General features: G+C 50.1%; 3 protein-coding genes across 3 annotated transcripts; 2 read left to right on the top strand and 1 right to left on the bottom strand.

The window, feature by feature from the left end:
* Window positions 1-2,314: 2,314 nt before the first annotated feature.
* Window positions 2,315-3,124, top strand: MIND_01413600 (F-box domain-containing protein; the record flags this gene model as incomplete). The annotated part of the gene is made up of 2 exons (XM_037370530.1): window positions 2,315-2,830; window positions 2,879-3,124. The coding sequence occupies exons 1-2, from the start codon at window positions 2,327-2,329 to the stop codon at window positions 3,122-3,124; spliced, it is 750 nt and encodes a 249-aa protein (XP_037213122.1). The 5' UTR covers window positions 2,315-2,326.
* A 735-nt stretch (window positions 3,125-3,859) lies between these two features.
* MIND_01413500 (uncharacterized protein) lies at window positions 3,860-5,296 on the top strand (the record flags this gene model as incomplete). The annotated part of the gene is made up of 9 exons (XM_037370529.1): window positions 3,860-3,897; window positions 3,945-4,030; window positions 4,085-4,188; window positions 4,235-4,306; window positions 4,354-4,418; window positions 4,465-4,605; window positions 4,654-4,752; window positions 4,801-5,132; window positions 5,187-5,296. The coding sequence occupies 9 exons, from the start codon at window positions 3,860-3,862 to the stop codon at window positions 5,294-5,296; spliced, it is 1,047 nt and encodes a 348-aa protein (XP_037213121.1).
* Window positions 5,297-12,025: 6,729 nt separating this feature from the next.
* On the bottom strand, window positions 12,026-14,123 carry MIND_01413400 (Laccase 1; the record flags this gene model as incomplete). The annotated part of the gene is made up of 11 exons (XM_037370528.1): window positions 12,026-12,149; window positions 12,199-12,243; window positions 12,297-12,332; window positions 12,387-12,481; window positions 12,531-12,612; window positions 12,660-13,209; window positions 13,259-13,495; window positions 13,547-13,612; window positions 13,659-13,765; window positions 13,814-13,948; window positions 13,999-14,123. 11 exons carry the CDS (start codon window positions 14,121-14,123, stop codon window positions 12,026-12,028), a joined length of 1,602 nt encoding a protein of 533 aa, XP_037213120.1.
* Window positions 14,124-18,738: the final 4,615 nt, after the last annotated feature.

Genomic DNA, 18,738 nt, shown 5'->3' with positions numbered 1-18,738 from the left:
CTTGAAGGCGCGGAGGAGGCACTCGAGGATTTCTATACACTCAACCTGTTCGCGTCCCGCGAAGAACTTGTAAATGGACGATGGAAAATCCGCAAAGAAGATCAGGGAGCGCAGACCCATAGGGCGTCAAGACGCCGCCCACAACAGAGGGGGTGATGTCACGGTTCGGGTCGGGCCGCCGGGCCCGCACAACCGCCATACTCCTCGACGCTTCCCCATTCTTCCAACCCCTTACCTTCACCCCTGCGGCCCTACGCAGCGCCCATCCGATCCGCCCTGGGACCTGGCGCCCATCCGATCCATCCCTAATATCGTAGCGTATAAAAACCGTACTCGCAAGATGTAGTTGCTAGGCTAATATTGTCTATTCTCCGGACTGACACCCATCTCTCATGCTCCTCAGATCCTCTCGAAGTCGGACCCCCCGACGCCCCGAGCCCAACGCTGACAAAAAATGACCTTCAGAAATTTTGAAACTGCTCTCAAATATTGTAGACAGTTTTTGAACTTGCCAAGTTCTTTTGAATCAAACTTTTGAGTCTGCCAAGAGGGAACCGGCCACGCTGTTAAAGCAGGACAGTATCGGCAATGGCACCGGTCCTCTGCACTGGCACTCAGACAGCAATTGACTAGATATTATCTAGTGGTGCGGCTGTTGCTTCCATTGCTGCACACAATGCATTCCTTTCATTGAGGCCGAGTGTCTGGCTGAGAAGGAGATGACACAAGAGCTTCTGTCGGCAGGAGGGCATGTGCAGACAATCAAAGCCTGCCGACTACTCGCTGGACAACACTCAGTCACATTATTGCATCCTGGCGCATGGCCGTACTCATATTTCTGATAAAAAATTTGAACCTCTACTTAAATTTCCGCCATCTTTAGATCAATGGCTCTCAAATATTTTGAAAAAACGAGTGCTGATAATCGCTATTATCAAATCGAATCACCAAATTCCTTGTGCGAAAGTCAACTTTTAGTAACCTAGAAACTTTTTAACCGTTTTTAAATGGTAATAAACATTTACTAAACATTTTCTTACCATTTCCGTTTAGTTTACCTGGAGGTGTAAATGAAAACTAAATAGTTGGAGCCCTAGAAAGAACTAGAGAAACAATAAAGGAAGTGTCTGATTATGAGCCTACAGATGCAGCTATATGGAAATTAATCAGATCATTGCATTTCAGTAGTAAAATCAAAGATCTTCTCTGGAAAACTATGCATAATACACTCTAAGTAGGACTATTCTGGGATAATATTCCTTACCTCCAATTATTTGGTGAATGCCCTCTGTGTAAGGTTCCAGAGACTCTAGAACATATTATGCTAGAATGCATAGCCTTAGAAAGAACATATATTTGGAAACTAACTGTGCAGCTCTAGAGTATGAAATTTAGCTAATGGCCAAATATTGAATGGGGATTAATGCTGGGGTGTAATCTAACAGAGTAATCAATAATAAAGGTACTCCTCAGCCTCATAAAGATCATCTGTTCAGCATTTTAGTATCAGCTGCATGTTATATGATTTGGAATATGCAAAATGAAAGATGTTTAAAAAATCCTAGTAAAATTTTTCAAGTTAACAAAATACATAATCAATGGCTTACAATGATAAATTCAATACTTCAACAAGATAGAATCTTGACTAAGAAGTATAAATTTGATAAATTAGCTATTGATCATCAAGTAGTTCTAAGTACTTGGAGTGGACTTCTGCTGGATGAAGACTCCTTGGCGGATAACTGGATAAATGAAAAGGGGGTTTTAGTGGGTATTCTACCTTTGAAGAAAGGTGTTGGATGAACCACACCAATAGTAGGTGTTAGCGGTAGCGGGAAGAGCGGACACGCGGTGATGCACATCTCACATGTGATTGCGGGACCGGCCGGAGCCCGGGTTAGGGCTACCAGTGTGCTGGAGTGGCATATATATAGCATGGTCCGCGTGCTTGTCAGGCACACTTTTATCTTTTCCTTTTGTCTCCTTTGTACCCTTGGGTAGTAGTTAAGCTATTCGTCTGGAACTCAATCGGAGGCGTGCAGCCTGGTTAATAAGCACTGATTTCTGACAGTAGGAGTCCTACACTGGTTTTAAAATGTGCATAAAGGCATTTCCCCCTGAGTTTACTTCCCAGCATTTTACTGGCTAATCCCAGTGCACCCAGCGGATGTTCTTTGGAATGCTTCTGCAGACTGAAGTTCATTACTCCAAATGCTCCAAAAAAAAAAGAAACACTATATCAAAAATGAGTCACACGTGACTATATCAAAATGAGCCACGCGACGCGGGTGACAACCTCCGTGACAACCTCCCTTCCTCTTCATTCATGGCCTCCACCGTCCCTGACGAAATTCTCTCGGCGATTCTCCACCCAGTTTTCGACGTTCCTGATTCTGAGTTTTCGGCCCATTTCGCGCCAGTCCTCCAGCCCCGCTGGCGCTACCTGCTCGTTTGTTGCGCCTGGCGGCGCGTCGGCACTCCGCTGCTCTACCGCGTGGTCATCCTCAAATCCAAGGCCCAGGCGAAGACGCTCTCAACCACGCTTTCCGCCAGCCCCGAGCTGGGCAGGTACATCAAGAAACTGCGTGTCGAGGGCGGGTACGGCGCGCTAATGCTCCCCATCTTGCGACACGCGCCACGCATCACCGACCTCTTCCTCGTTGTCGATATCGTCACCCCCGAAAAGACTGAGGGGCTGTGCGCGGGGCTGTCGCTCGTCAGTCCGCGGCGGCTCATCTTGCGGTCTGGTGAATACCATCGCAAGCCGTGCAAAGCGCTGACTGAGCTGCTTGACGCGCTGGTGGAAGCGATCGTCAACTGGGATTTGCTCGTGCGCCATTCCCCCGGCTCACGGCTACCGCACTGACTCATTGGCCAGACAGTCTTCGAGTCTGCATTCGTGTTCCTCTCCCCGAAAACCAAACGCATTCTGCAGGCGCTCGCGGCTGCTGACCGGCTGCGGGTCCTGCGTGTGGCGAATCTGTACCACGCGAACTGGGTATATAAAGAGCTCGCGGGCTGTTCGCTGGAGGCCGTCGAGCTGACGTTGCCGTATTCGGAAAACAGTCTGGTAGCAGCCCCAGGTCCAGAGTTGCAATCTCTCTTGAGGTTCTCGGACCAGTAACTCGAGATACGCAGTTGGGCCGACAAATGAAACCGTTTTTAGTATTTACCCATGTCAATGTATTCTCACAAACCTCCAGGTCGGACGTTCCATGGTCAAAAATTAGAATACAGTTGCTTACAGGGTTTTACATAATGGATTGCAGTCCGATTTTTGATTTCTCACCATTTTTGATTGATTTTTGGCATAAGTGTGCCATGGGTTGGCATTCCCGAGCCTTTCCGAGCCCCCCTTCAAGTTATGGCTGATTTCAGCCCAAAACAGGTGGCAGCTGTCACACAAATCCAAAATCACGACTGCACTCCATTATGTATGCAAAAGCCTGTATTGTTATAATCCACATCCACGAATGATTATTACCTTAGTCAATTTTTTTTTTTAAATCCCCCTGGTTTTGTTCCGATTCCTCGCATTATGTAGCGCGGTTGCCACGGCGCCCTTTGCTTCCGACCGGCGCCACCGCGGATCTTCGCACGACCGCCGTCCTTCCTTCACTCTCCGTCCGTGAGGTTGGAGGGAATAGCGCTGCGTGCACCAGGAGGCCGTGGCCCGTGCAACGCCCAAGTGACCTGGCCGTATATACATCCTGGGCTCATTTCAGAAAACGGCCCATTTGACTACCTCAGGGGCGTACTTCAACGGAAAGGGCAGCGCCTATCAGGCCGACGATCGAGATTCTGAGGTCTGTCTATATAGGCCGCCACTGCATGGGGCGCGCGGACACTTTCCCCTCTCATGGCGAGCGTGGCCGCCTCCCTGCAAAACATCTTTGCGTGCGTTGCCTGCTGTTTTTTTCCAACGAAGCTGACAGCCCACTCAGGCCCGTGCTTGTCGGAACGTGGCTCTGCTTCATGGCCTACACGCTCGAGTTGGTACTCGCGTTCCAGTACTTCTCGAATAAACACCGTGCGTCGTCTGTCCTCCCGTTACAACCTCCCCCTTACATTCCCGCCTCCGTAGTTCGTTCTCCTGGAGCGAATACGACAATCGTTTGGTGGATTGTTGTGTTCCAGCTGTTTGTCGACACTTTGGGGGCGATGGGGGCTGCGGCATATGCCTATCTCGTATGTGTCCTCACTCCCCGCCCACCGCCGATGGCTCAACCCACAGTTCCTCGTGTCTCACTGGGGTGACCTCGCGTTTATGACCCAAACAACCAACCCATGGCCTAGTGCAATTTATGTGCGTTGCTGCTATCTCTACTGTTCCACACGCATGATACACACCAGTGCTTCACCTCTGGCTTCAGCGGGCTGACCGTCCAGTTGTATCTCATCTGGCGCTATAGCATTTTGTGCGTCAGAATGTCTACCCCACTTGTGTCTACTCACCCCTGTCAGGTCGAAAAATTACGTCGTTTGTGGTATCCTTGCGCTTGGGACAATAGTTGCCTTTGGCGGCGCACTCGGGGCTGGAGTGACCGCGATCACGCACACCCATCCCACCGAGAGTCTGCAGAAACATATCAGGCCCATCTCCATGTTCGTCGCAGCCTCTCCCGCCGACTCACACTCATAATAGTTGACCAGGGTGTGGTTCATTGGGTCTGCTGTGACCGACATCGCTATCGCCACGGCTCTCGTCTTCAAGCTGCAAACATTCAAGAGCACCTTCAAGCGAACTCGTTCGTGCGTGTACCTTACTTCTTGTGTCTCTCTTCCCTCAGTGTGATATAGTGTCATCCACCGACTGATCGTTATTGCGATCCAGACCGGCAGCGCCACCTCCGTTGTCGCGTCGCTGGTGCTCATCACCTTCCTCGTCTGGCCCAATACCACCATTCCCTTCGCCCCAGGGTTCGTCCTCGGGCGGTTATACGGCTGCACGCTGTTGTTCAACCTCACCACGCGGCGGATGGGTGATATCGGGAACTCGAGCGAGCGGTCTGACGACCATCTGAGCTTCCCGGCGTCGCTGGTCGCCGGCACGGGCACCTCGGGCGCGCCAAGGGACCGCAGCGGCCGAGAGGGCGATCGCCCGACAAGGCTGGACACGCTCGGCGGAATCCGTACGTCTTTCCCTTCTTGGCGTCCGTCCATCGGGTTTCTTACTGCGCCCCAAGACGTCCACCAGATTGTCCAAGTTGACAAGGGCAGGCTCGACGCCCAGGACATGGACGCGCGCGATGACGTGAGCGTTGGCGACCGGAAGAAACGACCCGGAGTGATATAGTCAAACAAAATCAAAGGTGGATTATAACTGTACGAGTGGGAAGTATAACTGTATAAGCCGTAATAATCATATCGTATCCTTGTCCTGTATAGTACAGAATCTGTCCATTTGGAGGATGAATTGTGTAGGAATATCCGAGTCACCCTGGTTGTGTCAGCAACACTGAGGTGTACCATGTACTATATTATGATGTGGATGGGTTGAACATACCAGTGCACAGTGGGGTTTTGGACAAAGAAATAGTCCCAGAAGAAGTATTTGATCGTACTGTATCATGCCAATATCATGTATGATAAAAAAATCTTGAGAAATAAAAAATTAAAACTTGCTAAAAGTGACCCCATCTGTACAGCAGTTTCGGAAATTCTGACCAGTGATCCAACATTGATCAAATGGGACACAAGAAACTAAAAAAAAATCCAGCAAAACCTCATAAATACAAATAATTCTGCCCACATCTGTAGTAGCCATAAAGAAGGACAGAACATGTAGTTAGACCTGTCAGGGGAACGAGATGTGTCTAACCGATGCCCCCTCGGATGCTCCAACCTATCCTGACCATTATCCACAGCCTCCTTCGCCCTTGCCTTCACCCACACAATCACCAATCTGTCAAGGCCCTCCCATCTCACTCTAAAGTAGAGACCCTTCCCCATATGGCCTGATTTGATGCAATCTCTCATCTAATTATGACTACTAAAGAAAAACCTCTTATGAGATTATTAACACTCAACTACAGATATATAGTGCACCAAACATTACTTATGAGCCACCCTAAGGCAATTTTGACTCATAATTTTAGCCAAAAAGCTTCTACAGGAAAAAAAATTAAGGGTCTGGAGGGGGGCTAACCAACCACTCTTGACTTTCCTCATTTCTGCTGTCACCCCAAAAAGGTAATGTGGAGCCGGGTGGAGCGCCGCCGGCGAATGAGCATATGTAACCCTTGTGACACCTCTGTCAAAGTCTCTCTCTCGACCAAACATCGACGATGGCCCTCAATTACTACTCTCGCCACCAGCTCCCACAACCCTCCATCGATGACCCATTCTTCCAATGCCCCCGACGACTTGCTGACGGTTCACGACACAACAAGATTCTGCCCTTGTTTCGGCGAAAGAAGGATGATGCCTATATGTTTACATTGCATTGTTGTCTGCCACGAGTTGTCTGTACTGACCTGCTGGAGTAGTGTTTTCAGGAGAGTCTTCGCATTGATGGCGAGAAGTACTTCCACGTCTTCAAGCTTGGTCAACAACCTTCGGACCCAAATTTGCGACTGCCTTGCCCTACAACAACATCCCGCCTTCTCTTATGCTCATCCCCACCTTGCTCAACTCCCGTAGAGACTCGCAAATGCCCCAAGAAACTCTGCGCTCATCGTGGATGTCGCCGGCAAGCCCCACACAACTGTAACCTTTGCAAAACGCACTGTATCGACACCAGTGGATGCAAAACACACACCTCTCTCTCCTCAAACTTGCCCACTCCATTCCCCGCCTTTCCTGCTGCCAGACCTCAATAAGGAGCTGGATGTACGTCTTGCTATTTGACGTAGTCTTGCTACCACTGCTGCCCGCGAAGCTGCCACACAAGAGAGGCTTGACCGTCTGGTTGGATCTCCGCTTTGTACACCATCACCAACTCCTCCACCACCCGCAAACAACTGGCAGGTTGATGAAGATAACACCACTCAATATCTTTCCCTTCTTGCTACGCCACGCCACTGTCGACATGGCATTCTGACTGCCTGGATGCTGTCATCTGACGGTAAACAAGATACAATCACACTCTTCCTATCCAAAGTCGCCAATCACTTGCCAGAACTGTCTCCAACATATATCATGAGCGACTTTGACTGGGCGCAAATCAATGCCTGTCACACTGTTTTCCCCTCCGCCATTATGCTACTCTGCTGGTGGCACATGCTTCACGCATGGCAACAACACTTCCATATCCCAAGCAACGCTCATCTCTGGGAATGTCTCAAGTCCTTCATCCGGCTTTGGTCACCACACGAATTCCATCAGATGCCCACATTTGAGAAATCGCTCCTGCCTCTTTCCTCGACTACCTCAATCAATACTGGCTATCTGATACGGTTGTTTGGATATGGTCTGGGGTCTGCCGCACACAATTCACCATCTTCCAGAATAATAACACCAACATGTTGCTCGAAGCATGGCACCATGTACTCAAGTCAAAATTCCTCAAAGGTCATCACAACCGCCGTATTGACCACCTCCTCCATATATTGATGAAGAAGGTCCTGCCATATTACACACTTAATCAACGTTGGCGACAGCTTGGCTTCGATGGGCCTGATCTTGAAGCAAGAAAGCGGGCAGACATTATTCACAAGAGCAGATCTATCAGCTGGGACGACATCTCATATATTGAAGACAGCCACTTTCTTGTTATTTCCCAAACAGCCCGGGCCACCTCGTACTCTGTTGACATGGATGCTTACATCTGTGACTGTGCCGACTTTCCTCTCCTCCACTTCTGCAAGCACATCTGTGCTGTAAGCGCTGGCTTCGACAAACAGCTAAGCACGACAACTGGCTGTGGCCTATCTATCCATCAAGACTATCTCTCATATCAAATCCATGCGCCGCAAATTGCCCTCACCGCTCTTGATGTTTCTCAAGCTGTCGATATGTCTGAACCATCATCTCTGGCGCAAATCGACCACATTTCCCTGACAACACATATCACACGGAAGATGGACCATGTTGCCAGACTACTCAAGCTACCCCAACATCCATATGCACTTGGCCCCAAGCTGGAAGAGCTGAACACAGTGCTTGACAGCTTGCTGTCCGAGTTGGACCAAGAAGAAATCCTTCCCATCGCCCAAAAACTCCCACTAAACAAGACCACGGCAGCAGAGTTCCGCAGTATTATGCCAACAGTCAAGGCAAAGCGTAAGAAGGCTGGTGATGTAGCGTACGGTGCTGGCGCAAGCAGTGGACTTAAAGTCAAGGATGGGCAGAAGCGTTGATACGATGTAATGTCACACAATGTAGTAATCATTGACGACTAAGCCTACCGGCCAATCGCTGGCCCCTCACCGGCCGATCGTCTCTTCCGTTTTGGGGTGACACCGGAAATGAGGAAACTGCGAAACTCTAACCAACCATCCAGGTTGTCACTTTCTGACATGTGAGCATATTTGAATCAGTTAGTCGTTTCCTGTGGCTCAAACCCCAAACACAACCATACATGTTTTGGATTTCATTTAGTTGGTTAGATTTGACATCTAGCTACTTAGCTCATTTCCTACATGTATTTTATGGAGACCACTGCGAGGGGTTCATTCAAATATTTACTGAAAAACTTATCAATTGTTGTATTATTTGCAACTTTCAGTCACTTCTGAGTTCTTACTCCGTAGTGATCCCCACAGCTCAGGCAAACTCTAGTGAGCTATCAACACCTGTATATCCTAGCCAAAAGGAGACACAACCTCACTCTAATTCTTCCTTTAAGTTGTTCAATATGAATAGGGTAGAGTTTAATGTTTCAACCCCTGCAGCTATAATACAAGGTGATAGTAAGCTTTCAGACAGTTAAGCTAGCTTCTGTTTTGGCTCTAGTTGCATCTTTGGGATATTCAGGAAGACAAGTGCCTGACTTAGATGTTGGATTCAGAATTATCCAAGAAACATTCTGATCCAGAATTTGAAACTGGGCTACCAGCTGGTGGCTTTACTGTTGATCAGGTTAACAAAGTCCCTATTGTCCAAAATACTAAAAGAGCATCTTTTCAAAGCATTAACACAAGTCCATTTCTGGCTTCAGTTCATCCCATAGAAATATTCAAGGCAATACTGGGACAATTGATATAAATGGCAGTATACCCACATGTTATTATTAGACAAGTCTAATTACAACAAGACTTTTCAATAAACTCAGCCTTTATGTTTAATTCGACATTTGATTCAAATTTTAATATGTGGTAGAGCATATATCCGCAATTATAAGATATAAATTATGAACCTATGTTACCCTTTTACTTATGTTACCCATTTATCTATGTTTTTCATTTTTCAAGATTGCAGAGATGTGCAAATCTACTGTAGTATTTTACTCAATTCGAATGCCAAAAATGGTGTGACATTTGATACGAAAATTTGAATTCGAATTATTGCCTAATTAGGAAATTCTTGGCGCCGGAGGCGCCCGGAAACGTCATAAATTGCCTTTTTGGGACACAAATTTGAGTAAAACAGTGTGACATGTGAAAAAAATTCGAATTTTATGGCAAGTGTGACACGTGACATGCGAACTGAGGAAAATACTACAGTATATGGCTGGAAATATACCACAGATCTGCGAACTTGGGCCTTGTATCTATTGAGAAGTCTAGTCGAAAATGAAATCAACCAAGGGTTGCAACATTAATTTTGATTCACAGACATGTATGTATAGGTACTACAAACTTGAAGGTACCAATGGGGGAAAAAAGCCCACCTATATATAGGCCAGCAGTTGCTGCTGACTAAGGCCACGAATCAGAGTCATACGGAATGGCCTGGAACTGCTGGGAAGCAGTATTATGAGAGAGATGTCCGTCGGTGGCGGGCCAGAGACCAGCTTTCGGAGACCCTGAAAGAGAAGTAGACTGTGTCAAGAATTGACTCAAGATGGCAATCAGCTCCCTAGCAGGCGGACCCTTAGAGTTTCTTCTCTTTCGATTTTCGATCCTCCCCTGCTAGGTCAGCTTCATTTGTATTCACTTACCAATGTTCACGCTTTGGATCCTCCCCTGCTAGGACCTTGATCTCAGGCCTCCGGGGTTGCCCTTACAGCAGAAGAAACTCTCTACGGGATCAACCGGACAAGATTGCCAGGTTCGGGCGCTGACTTAGGCTCGGAGTACGAGTCTGTTCCGCCCTCATCACCGCCCCTGCCACTTGTCCCCTCCTCCTCCACTCCTGTGGTCCCCGCACCCCTCATGCCGCCCAGAGTCACTCCCACTGCAGACGCCCGGCTGGGCTCACTCGAGGCAAAAATTGATAGCCTAACTGAGGCCCTTCCTTTACTCACCAACCAGGCTTCCGCTGCTGCTGCCGCCGCTAATAGTGCTGGTGGACCCCAAATACTATCACCGGAGACATTGATTCCAACTCCGACTCCGGTCCAGGGCGATTCCGAAGCCCTCTTTGGCGACATCAACCTCGCCTCAAAATTGGTCTTGCAACCAAACCCCCCGTTCACCTTCAATGGCGATTGGAAACGCGGCTGCGCGGTTCGCACCTATGCCCGCCTTGCCCCTAAGGCCTTTGTGGTCAATGGAGAGGCGAGCAAGGAAAACCCGTCCGTTACGCCATGTCATTTATGGCAGAAGGACCCGCTCAGCAATGGGCGGAGGCGCCACGGAAGCAAAGCCCCGTTTCCATTTCCGTCCTAGGGCTTGTTCGTTTCCGAGTTTCGACTCCGGTTCGTCGGGAGAACGAGCAAGATCACACTCTCTCCAAGCTGGAGACTTCCGCCTACCACATGGGTACAAAGGATGTCTACCAGTACACTGACGACTTCGAGGACCTGATGGACCTTGCCGGATTCGAAGACGCATTGGTCAAGGTGACCAAGTTCAGCCGCGGACTTGATCCCCTGATCAATAACAGAATCACGTCCTCGAACGACCCCCCGGACCTCCGGGATTACCTTAGCTGGTACACCTGGGCCTTCCGTCATTACGAGGCCCTGGTCCCTAATACATCTTGGTTTGGGTTGTTAGTTTGTTGTGTGTGTTAGGTTTCCTGTCTTCCCATCCCCTGTTCTGTCCATTTCCCCTTCCCTCCCCCTTCTGATCTCTCGCGTTTCATTTCCTATGGGAAGGCTTTCAACACCTTCCTTGGGTGCAGTGTGACTGCAGTGTGATTGGTGTTATAGATTTTTCATTGCTTATTGATTACATATAGCCTTGGATGGCCTACTAGAGACTCTGTGAAGGCTCAAGTCCTATATATCAATCATAAGTAACAGTATTTTAATGAATTTAACTGGAAATATGAATTTTTCGCCATTTTTGATCGCATCATTAGGTCACATGATGAGCAATCATGGGAATATATTACCCAATATGGTAAGGGGAGAGGGGGGGTCCCAGGAAGCTCTTAAAAACTTTTTTGACGGTATATGCGTTTTTCGAATCATGACACCCCCTTGGTGCACCCAGCGGATGTTCTTACTGAAGTTCCAATGAAGCGAGTCATTACTCTGAACGATCAAAAAAACCCATGGGCTGTTCCAGCAGCAGTTCCAGCAGCAAATAAATTATTGGAACAAGACAAGGTGCATAGTACAGCTATAGCATGTGAGCTCAGTCCAGCACAAAGCACTATCAAAATTGGGCAAAAGCACACTTGAACACAGGCCTCCGAGATTCATACACATCCCAAAACGGATACTCGGTGATGTCACCGTCACCGTCAGTATTATCTGCAGTATTTGCCCACAGCACCAGTCTTCAGCCAAATTTGAATCTTCACACCAAACTTTTTTTTTTTTTTTTTTTTTTTTTTTTTTTGATTCCAGGTGATTTCAATTTTCAACAACAACACTGTTGGCCAATGCAATGTATACCACGAACATTTACGACTCAAAGATTACCATTAAAAGCTTGACTATTAACCAGGAGGCGTAAACATAAGTACATGATAGATAAACTTTATTTGATTCAACTTGTCCGAATTTCTCTCCTTCCGTGAGTCGACAGAATCACAAGCCCCCGAGTTGCTCGCGCGTCAGTGAGTTGTACTTGGGGCAAAGCGTACCCCATTTGCTTGGCGGGACGACAGTGCCGACTTTCTCGGTGTCCTCGGCGAAAACGACCGCAAGGCCACTGGATGAAAGGGTCAGCTGTGCTGCGGTGCGCGCGGAATGGGACGTACACTTCGAGATGGAAGTCGATGTGGCAGTGGAGGAACCAAGGACCGCTGGACGAGCAAGTCAGAGGAGGGCACAGCGTAGGAGGAGGAGGTGCACTTACGCGTTGTCAGTCTCGAAGCGGATGGTGACGTTGTCGCTAGAGAACGCGTTGTTAGCTGCGAACGGTAACAGGCCAAGGAAATAGGCTCACTTCCTCGAGGTTCCGGTGTCGACGACATCGCGGATGACAGGGTCAACATAATTATAGTTGGAGTCACCGGCGCTGCGAACAACCCAGAAGGTATGCTGGAACCGATATCAGCGGCGACACGACGATGAGCTACCCAACACGCACACCGTGGAGATGCATCGGGTGGGGACCGCCAACAGTGCCTCCGGGAATGGAGAGCTCGACCACCGAGTTGGGCGGGAGAGTGCTGATGAGCCAGGTTAGCTGACGACAGCTGTTGAGCGCATCACGAACTAGATGCTGCCGGGAGGGAGGAGTTCCGCGGCGGTATGCGCTCCACTCATGATCTGGAGGAGAACCGGGGCGGTGGGTGACACATACTCGGCTCCGTTGACAGTGAAGCCTGCGCCAGTGAAACCAATGGCCAGGTTGAGATTGACGTCGGCTCCGCCGCGGACGGGCCTGCCGGGGACACGACTGGCCACGAGCGGGTGGAGGTTGGTCTCGATAAGCGGGTTGGTAGACGCAACAAGGGGGGTTGTTGGATCGGCGATCGGCGCCCCAACATACCGCAAGATCGCCGAGTTGATACCGTTGGCGAAACCGGCGGTTCCACCATTAGCGACAGAGCGGATCCAGTAGTTGTTGACGGGCTGGTTCGCATTCAAGACGAAAGAGTATCGTTGACCAGCTAAAACTCGGATAGAATCAACGGTTAAGGGCTGGGGGGAAAACCGATCAGTACACATGGGCATGAAAGTCGCGACACATGCCTTGTGGTTAACACCGTCCACCTCGATGATGGTCATGGTGTGGCCATCGATGCTCAGTGTGAAAAGAGGGTCTGGGTCGCGACGATTAGAGAACGGGACAGCATACAAAGCAGAGCTTACCGCAAGAGAGAGAGACAAGGCGAAAGCGATGGCGCTTGTTCCGCGTTACCGAGACGACGGCAAGTTGTGATGTCGGGCCGCCAGCATAACGTCCAAGACCGTTGATCAGGGTAGAAACGAGAGTGGGAGGGAGAGGCAGAGTATGGACGGGGGCATGGTACCAGTCCGCAAGGGTAAGAACGGTGCTATCATCATCTACATCGTAAAGGCTCTTGTTCGGATCGTTGGGGTCGTAAACTGAAGGACGGATTGGCCGGAGCAACAAGTGGGGCGAATGAAAGAACATACCCACGATGACTCCACGGAGTCCATCACAGTACTGCGTCGACAAGTGGGAGTGGTACCAGTAAGTTCCTTTAAGAGATGTCAGCAATTGAATCTTGATATAATCATCACTCACCCGGCTGGCCGGCGGTGGAGAAATCGTAGAGGAACGAATCATTCTGCGCAATGGGACACTGTGTAACGAAAGCGGGGCCATCTGCCCAAGCAGTGCCAGCTTGGAAACTATCGGACGTTTGTTAATGCGTCGACTATGATGAAGGAGAAACTTACAAGCCATGCCAATGCATAGAAGTGCTGAGCAGCATGGTGTTATCAGTGAGATCGTCGATGACATTGAGCTGCAATCTGTCGCCGACGTTCGCCTTGATAATTGGACCTGGAATGGTGCCTCCCGCAGTTACAGCGCTGGGAATCGACTCAGTACCGATCGCACGGAAGAAAGAGGCAAAACTGACGAGCGAGCAAAACCATCAGGAGCGACCTGGGCGTTGACGATCCTAAGGTCGGCGACGGGGCCTATTGCACCAAGTGCAGGGGCAGCGAACGCAAGAGCGACAAGAGATGTGGCCGCAGTGAGCATGCCGAGTGAAAAAAGTGAGTGAGGAAGGAGAAGTAGGTGTCGGTTGAAGACGAGCAACTTTTGCGTGTCCTTTTTAAGTCCAGCGATCGCTGCACGGCCAAGTCGGCCGGTGGTCGAATCTGAGATTCATCGCGGCTGTTGAGTTTTGGGCTTCGTAGCAATGGAGCAGGGGAAAAGCTATGTACGTACGTGTGTGTTGTCGGTACGAGCAGTGGACGAGGTCAGCCTGATTTGATGAGCCTACGGATGATGATGCTTGAAGTCGGAGTTGGTTGCGATGCTTGGGACCACTGGCACGTTCCGGATTTGGAAGGCCTATATAAGTCCTGGCAACTGTCGCTTGAAACATCCAACTCCGACTCACCAAACACCCATCATGTACAAGTCCCTCCTTGCCCTCGCCGCCCTCGTCTCCCTCGCCGTTGTCCGTCGTTTCGTTTCGGTTGAGACGCGTTGCTAACGGCGAACAGGCTGCTGCCCCAAATGTCTTCACTGCGACGCGTGAATTCAAGACACTCACCGACGTGTAAGTCAGCCCACCCATAACTGCTCTTCCGCTGACGCTTCCTGAAGCGAGCCCTTCTTCGTCACCCGAACCACGACCGTCACCTGGACGTAAGTACCGGTTTACTCTTTGCCTGCTTCTGACGTTTGCGTTCCAGCGGTAGCACTAGCACCAGCGTCGCGGACCCCACTGGCACCCCCGTCTTAGCGTAGATAATGAGAATAATGAGAATGATATGGTGTTTGTGTCCTTCAATCGTCTCCACTTGTTATCTGAATCAGAAACTTCGAGTAATGTGATGACATTGGCGGTGCTTGCGGTCCTCTAGCAGTCGGTTAACGCTCTCCGAGCATGAGACTGCGAGTCAGCTCAGCAGCTCCGGGGCAGGCTGAGAACGGGAGAAGATGGAAGATCGGGAAGAAAAGGTTTGATTGGCGTGGTGATGTGACCCGAGAAATTGATCCTGCCAAACGCCAAAGTAAAAAACCCCACGGTCCACGGACCGAGCAGCCCGCCCCGCCCTAGCTACATTCCGCTCATGGTCAAATTGTTGTACCTGGCATATGCAAACTTAGTATTTGCTGCGCGTTGCAGCTCCGACTTTACTAGTACGTCCTACTCGTTGACCGTGAAGGATGCCCGATGGCCTTGCCGGTTCTTCTTGCGCTTGGTGCGATTGATCGCATCGAGCTGCGGCTTGGCTCCAGCCCGGACGCAAAGGCCGATGATGAGATGTGCTGCACACTCAATCATGTCGATCCCGCTGCTGCGATCGATGAGCCTCATTCGCGCTTATCTCCGTCGGAACGATTCCTCTTTTTCTGTGCGGACAGTAACGGAACGCAACTTGGCCGCAGTGAGTGTAAGTAAGTATGCACTGACCCGCTCAGGCTCGTGATGTGTCATCCGTGCCAGTGGATAACTTTCCAAAGTTTCCAGACATCCGAATACTTACCAAGCTTCAACATGCCGGAGTGAAGGTAAACAGATGAAATCGTCGAATCGCGACGAGCACTCGTTCCTGGTGACGTTGGCCTGCTTGCGTACCGGCTCATCGGGCCTGACTGATTGCGTGGATTGTACCGCCGGGTTCCGGTTCGACTGTTTGCCGATCGAGGGCACGCAGAACCCGCCCAGTCACGATCGTTGACCAAGTAAGTAGTTGACACACAACATGGGTTGTCTAGGTACTTGGGCCATGTTGAGCGAGGCGTCGCAGACTCGGTTCGATTGCCAAGGAGTAATCTTAGATTCCGCCATGACTGTATGTAGTACAGTAGCATTCTATACTGATCGAAGGTTGAGCAAATTTCTGACCGTCCATAACTCATTCGGAAACACATACCTGTAGATGCGGTCCTGGGCTTGTACTGGGTAATTCTACCCCATAATCCTTTATCGGAGCCGGGAGTCCCGGGACGAAGAGTTGATCGGACTGTCCGCTTGTTGCTGACGCCGTCCCCGTCAACAGCAGCCGCGGCGCTTGACCAGGAACTGGTAAGCGATCCGGCCCAGGCGGGTATCAAGAGAGAGTGACTACCGATGCGAGGGACGACCAGCATGAAAGCCTGGTTAGCTTTGAAATCGTTTCTGAAAACTGCCCAAGAGTTGCCAATAATCCCAATGTTCCGCTACTCGCGACTTGCAGGCTTGCACAAGGGGGGTTCAAGATCCTTATCAGGCACATGGGGTAGGGGGGAGGGGGGGGGTCCCTGGGGGGTAAAAAAAACTTTTTGTATATAAAAGATTTGGGCCTTATATGGGTATAAAGAGACTGAAAATATAGTGTATACCTTCTAATTTCTATAGTTCAGCACTCTCATTACTTATATCTATATACTTTCAGGCCCATGCACTTGGATAGCCCACTCTGTCAGAGGCCCATGCATCAGGTAATTGATGAGAGGTGAACATGTTGGAGGGTTAATATGGCCTTCCATGTGTGTGTTGGAAGGCTCTAGGTACATACATACCTACACATATACACATACACATGTATAAATTTTTTACAAAAAAAAGTTTCACAAAGATTGAATTTTTTATCCCACTTTTTGATCGCATCAGTGGTCACATGACGCTGATCGTGAGAATATATTACTATATATGGCAGGAGGGGGGGAGGGGGGGGGTCCCGGGGGGGTCGGAAAAAAACTTTCCGACCCTATATCCGTGATTCGAACTTTGAACCCCCCTTGGGCTTGCAGCTTGCCAGTGTCTCTCGCTTGCCAAGATATACGATCAAATAAGCGTCAATTCCGGTTGTCGTCCAGCGAAGCCGCATAAACCTTATCGCCAGTTGTGTCCATCGTCGAATATTGCGGATACATCTCGTTCGGTTGAGCGTTCGCGGGCTGCCGCGCTTTCGCTGATATGCCTCGCCCATTGGTCCAATCCCCATTGCCGCCCCGACTGCGCTCGGAGGAAGCCGGGCAGGCACAAGTTACAACGCCGGAAGCGTGCTTGGTGACGACATGAAACCCGGCCACGGACCGCAGTCCCGCATTCTCCGCCGCCGATCGCAAGAGCAACAGTGTACCACAACGCACATAACACGTCAACAAGGGGCTAGACCAAGAGGTGTCAGATCTGTCAGATTCGCCCACCCGCTACAACACGTGCTCAGACCCCCCCTCCCAGATTTGGAAGGTTTCATCACCGGCCTGTCACCAACGACAGCCAAACGACAGCTTCATAGCTCATCATCGAGCCTCCAGCGTCGAGAGCACGTTTGGAGCGCTGACTCACTCTGCAGTAGCTGCGGCACGCCTCACAGACTCCGAGCTGCTGATCCGCTTGAAGACTCGAAAATGTGTTCCTTGCCGCCACATTTCAGCAAAACAACACCGTCAACACGGAAAGACCCAGAGCATTAGCAAGACACAGGCTCTGCTTTGCTGCCAGCTGATGCGTGAGCACGATGAGTAATCGGCGTGTACCATTACAGTTAGCTGCGCTTGGTAGGCCAACAGAGTGGCCCAGGCCCAGGCAGGGGCAGGCAAACAAGTTCAAAGCCAATTCAGACCCAGCCTGGTTGAAAAACAAGAAGATACGGCGATTGGAGTGGCTTGGGGGATCAAGGAAACGATGAATGCGTCGCCCATGGATACCGTCGGGAGACAATTTCGCGTATGTACGCTGGGCCAGTCCGGCACAGTGTTGTTGATAAGATGATAACCCTTAACCTTATTAAGCCCTTAACATAAGATAATGATAAGCCCTTATCATGGACAAGATTTATGATAAGGCCCTTAATATGCTTAATGATCACATCACACCACTGAATTCTCACCCCCCACCGGTACTACTGTAGGTCAAAATCTGGCAAGCAAAATAACACTGTGCTTCCCAAACACCTCTACTGGGCTCCTGGCAACTCTTCACAAGCTCTTTTCCAAGAATACAGTCAATCCAATATAAACAGAGCAGGCTATGTGCTGCTGTGCAGCTCTTATACAGGAGGAGGGCTTATGGAACTGCTACAAGCTGAGTACAGTGGGAAGAAGCTTGACGATGGTGCACTTGGAGGATCTGGGGATGATTTTGATGGTTGTACATAGCTTTATTAACACCCTTAATTATGGTATCCTTATTAAGACTTATCTTGATATTAAGGCCTTACCTTGCAGGACTGCCCTTATTAATACCCTTATTGACAACACTGGTCCGGCACGTCTTCACCGTTTCCGCCAGAACAATGAGCCGTGAAACACCGAGTAGGAGAGGTCAGACGAGCGGGTCGGCGAACGGGTCAACCCATCTTGGCGATGCGCAGACTTGGTTTCGTGGTCTTCCGCGCAACGACGTCGGGAGTCAAAGAAGGCCGTGTGACCGCCACGTCACCCAGTCACTCAGCCGAATGTCACGTTGTGATCGCGCAGATTCCCATTTTTGGATGAGATTTGGGGGAATCCATTATTGTATCTGCTACCGACATAATCAAAGCAAAAACGACAGCAGCCCCGCCAGCACGATCCCCGCCGCTGCGCCCGCCCCCCCCCCCCACTTGGGCCGGCCCCCGCGCGGAGTTCGGCACGTTCCCCGCATCCAGCACGATCTTGTAGAACCCCGCGGTCGGCAGCGCGGTCGTCTGCACCGGGCCGGAGTACGCCG

This window comes from Mycena indigotica, assembly GCF_014461135.1.
Source record: "Mycena indigotica strain 171206Taipei chromosome Unknown Mind.scaff0018, whole genome shotgun sequence".
Classification (NCBI taxonomy): Eukaryota; Fungi; Basidiomycota; class Agaricomycetes; order Agaricales; family Mycenaceae; genus Mycena; species Mycena indigotica.
Note: the sequence above shows the minus strand (reverse complement) of the source record. Positions and strands in the feature narration are given on the sequence as shown.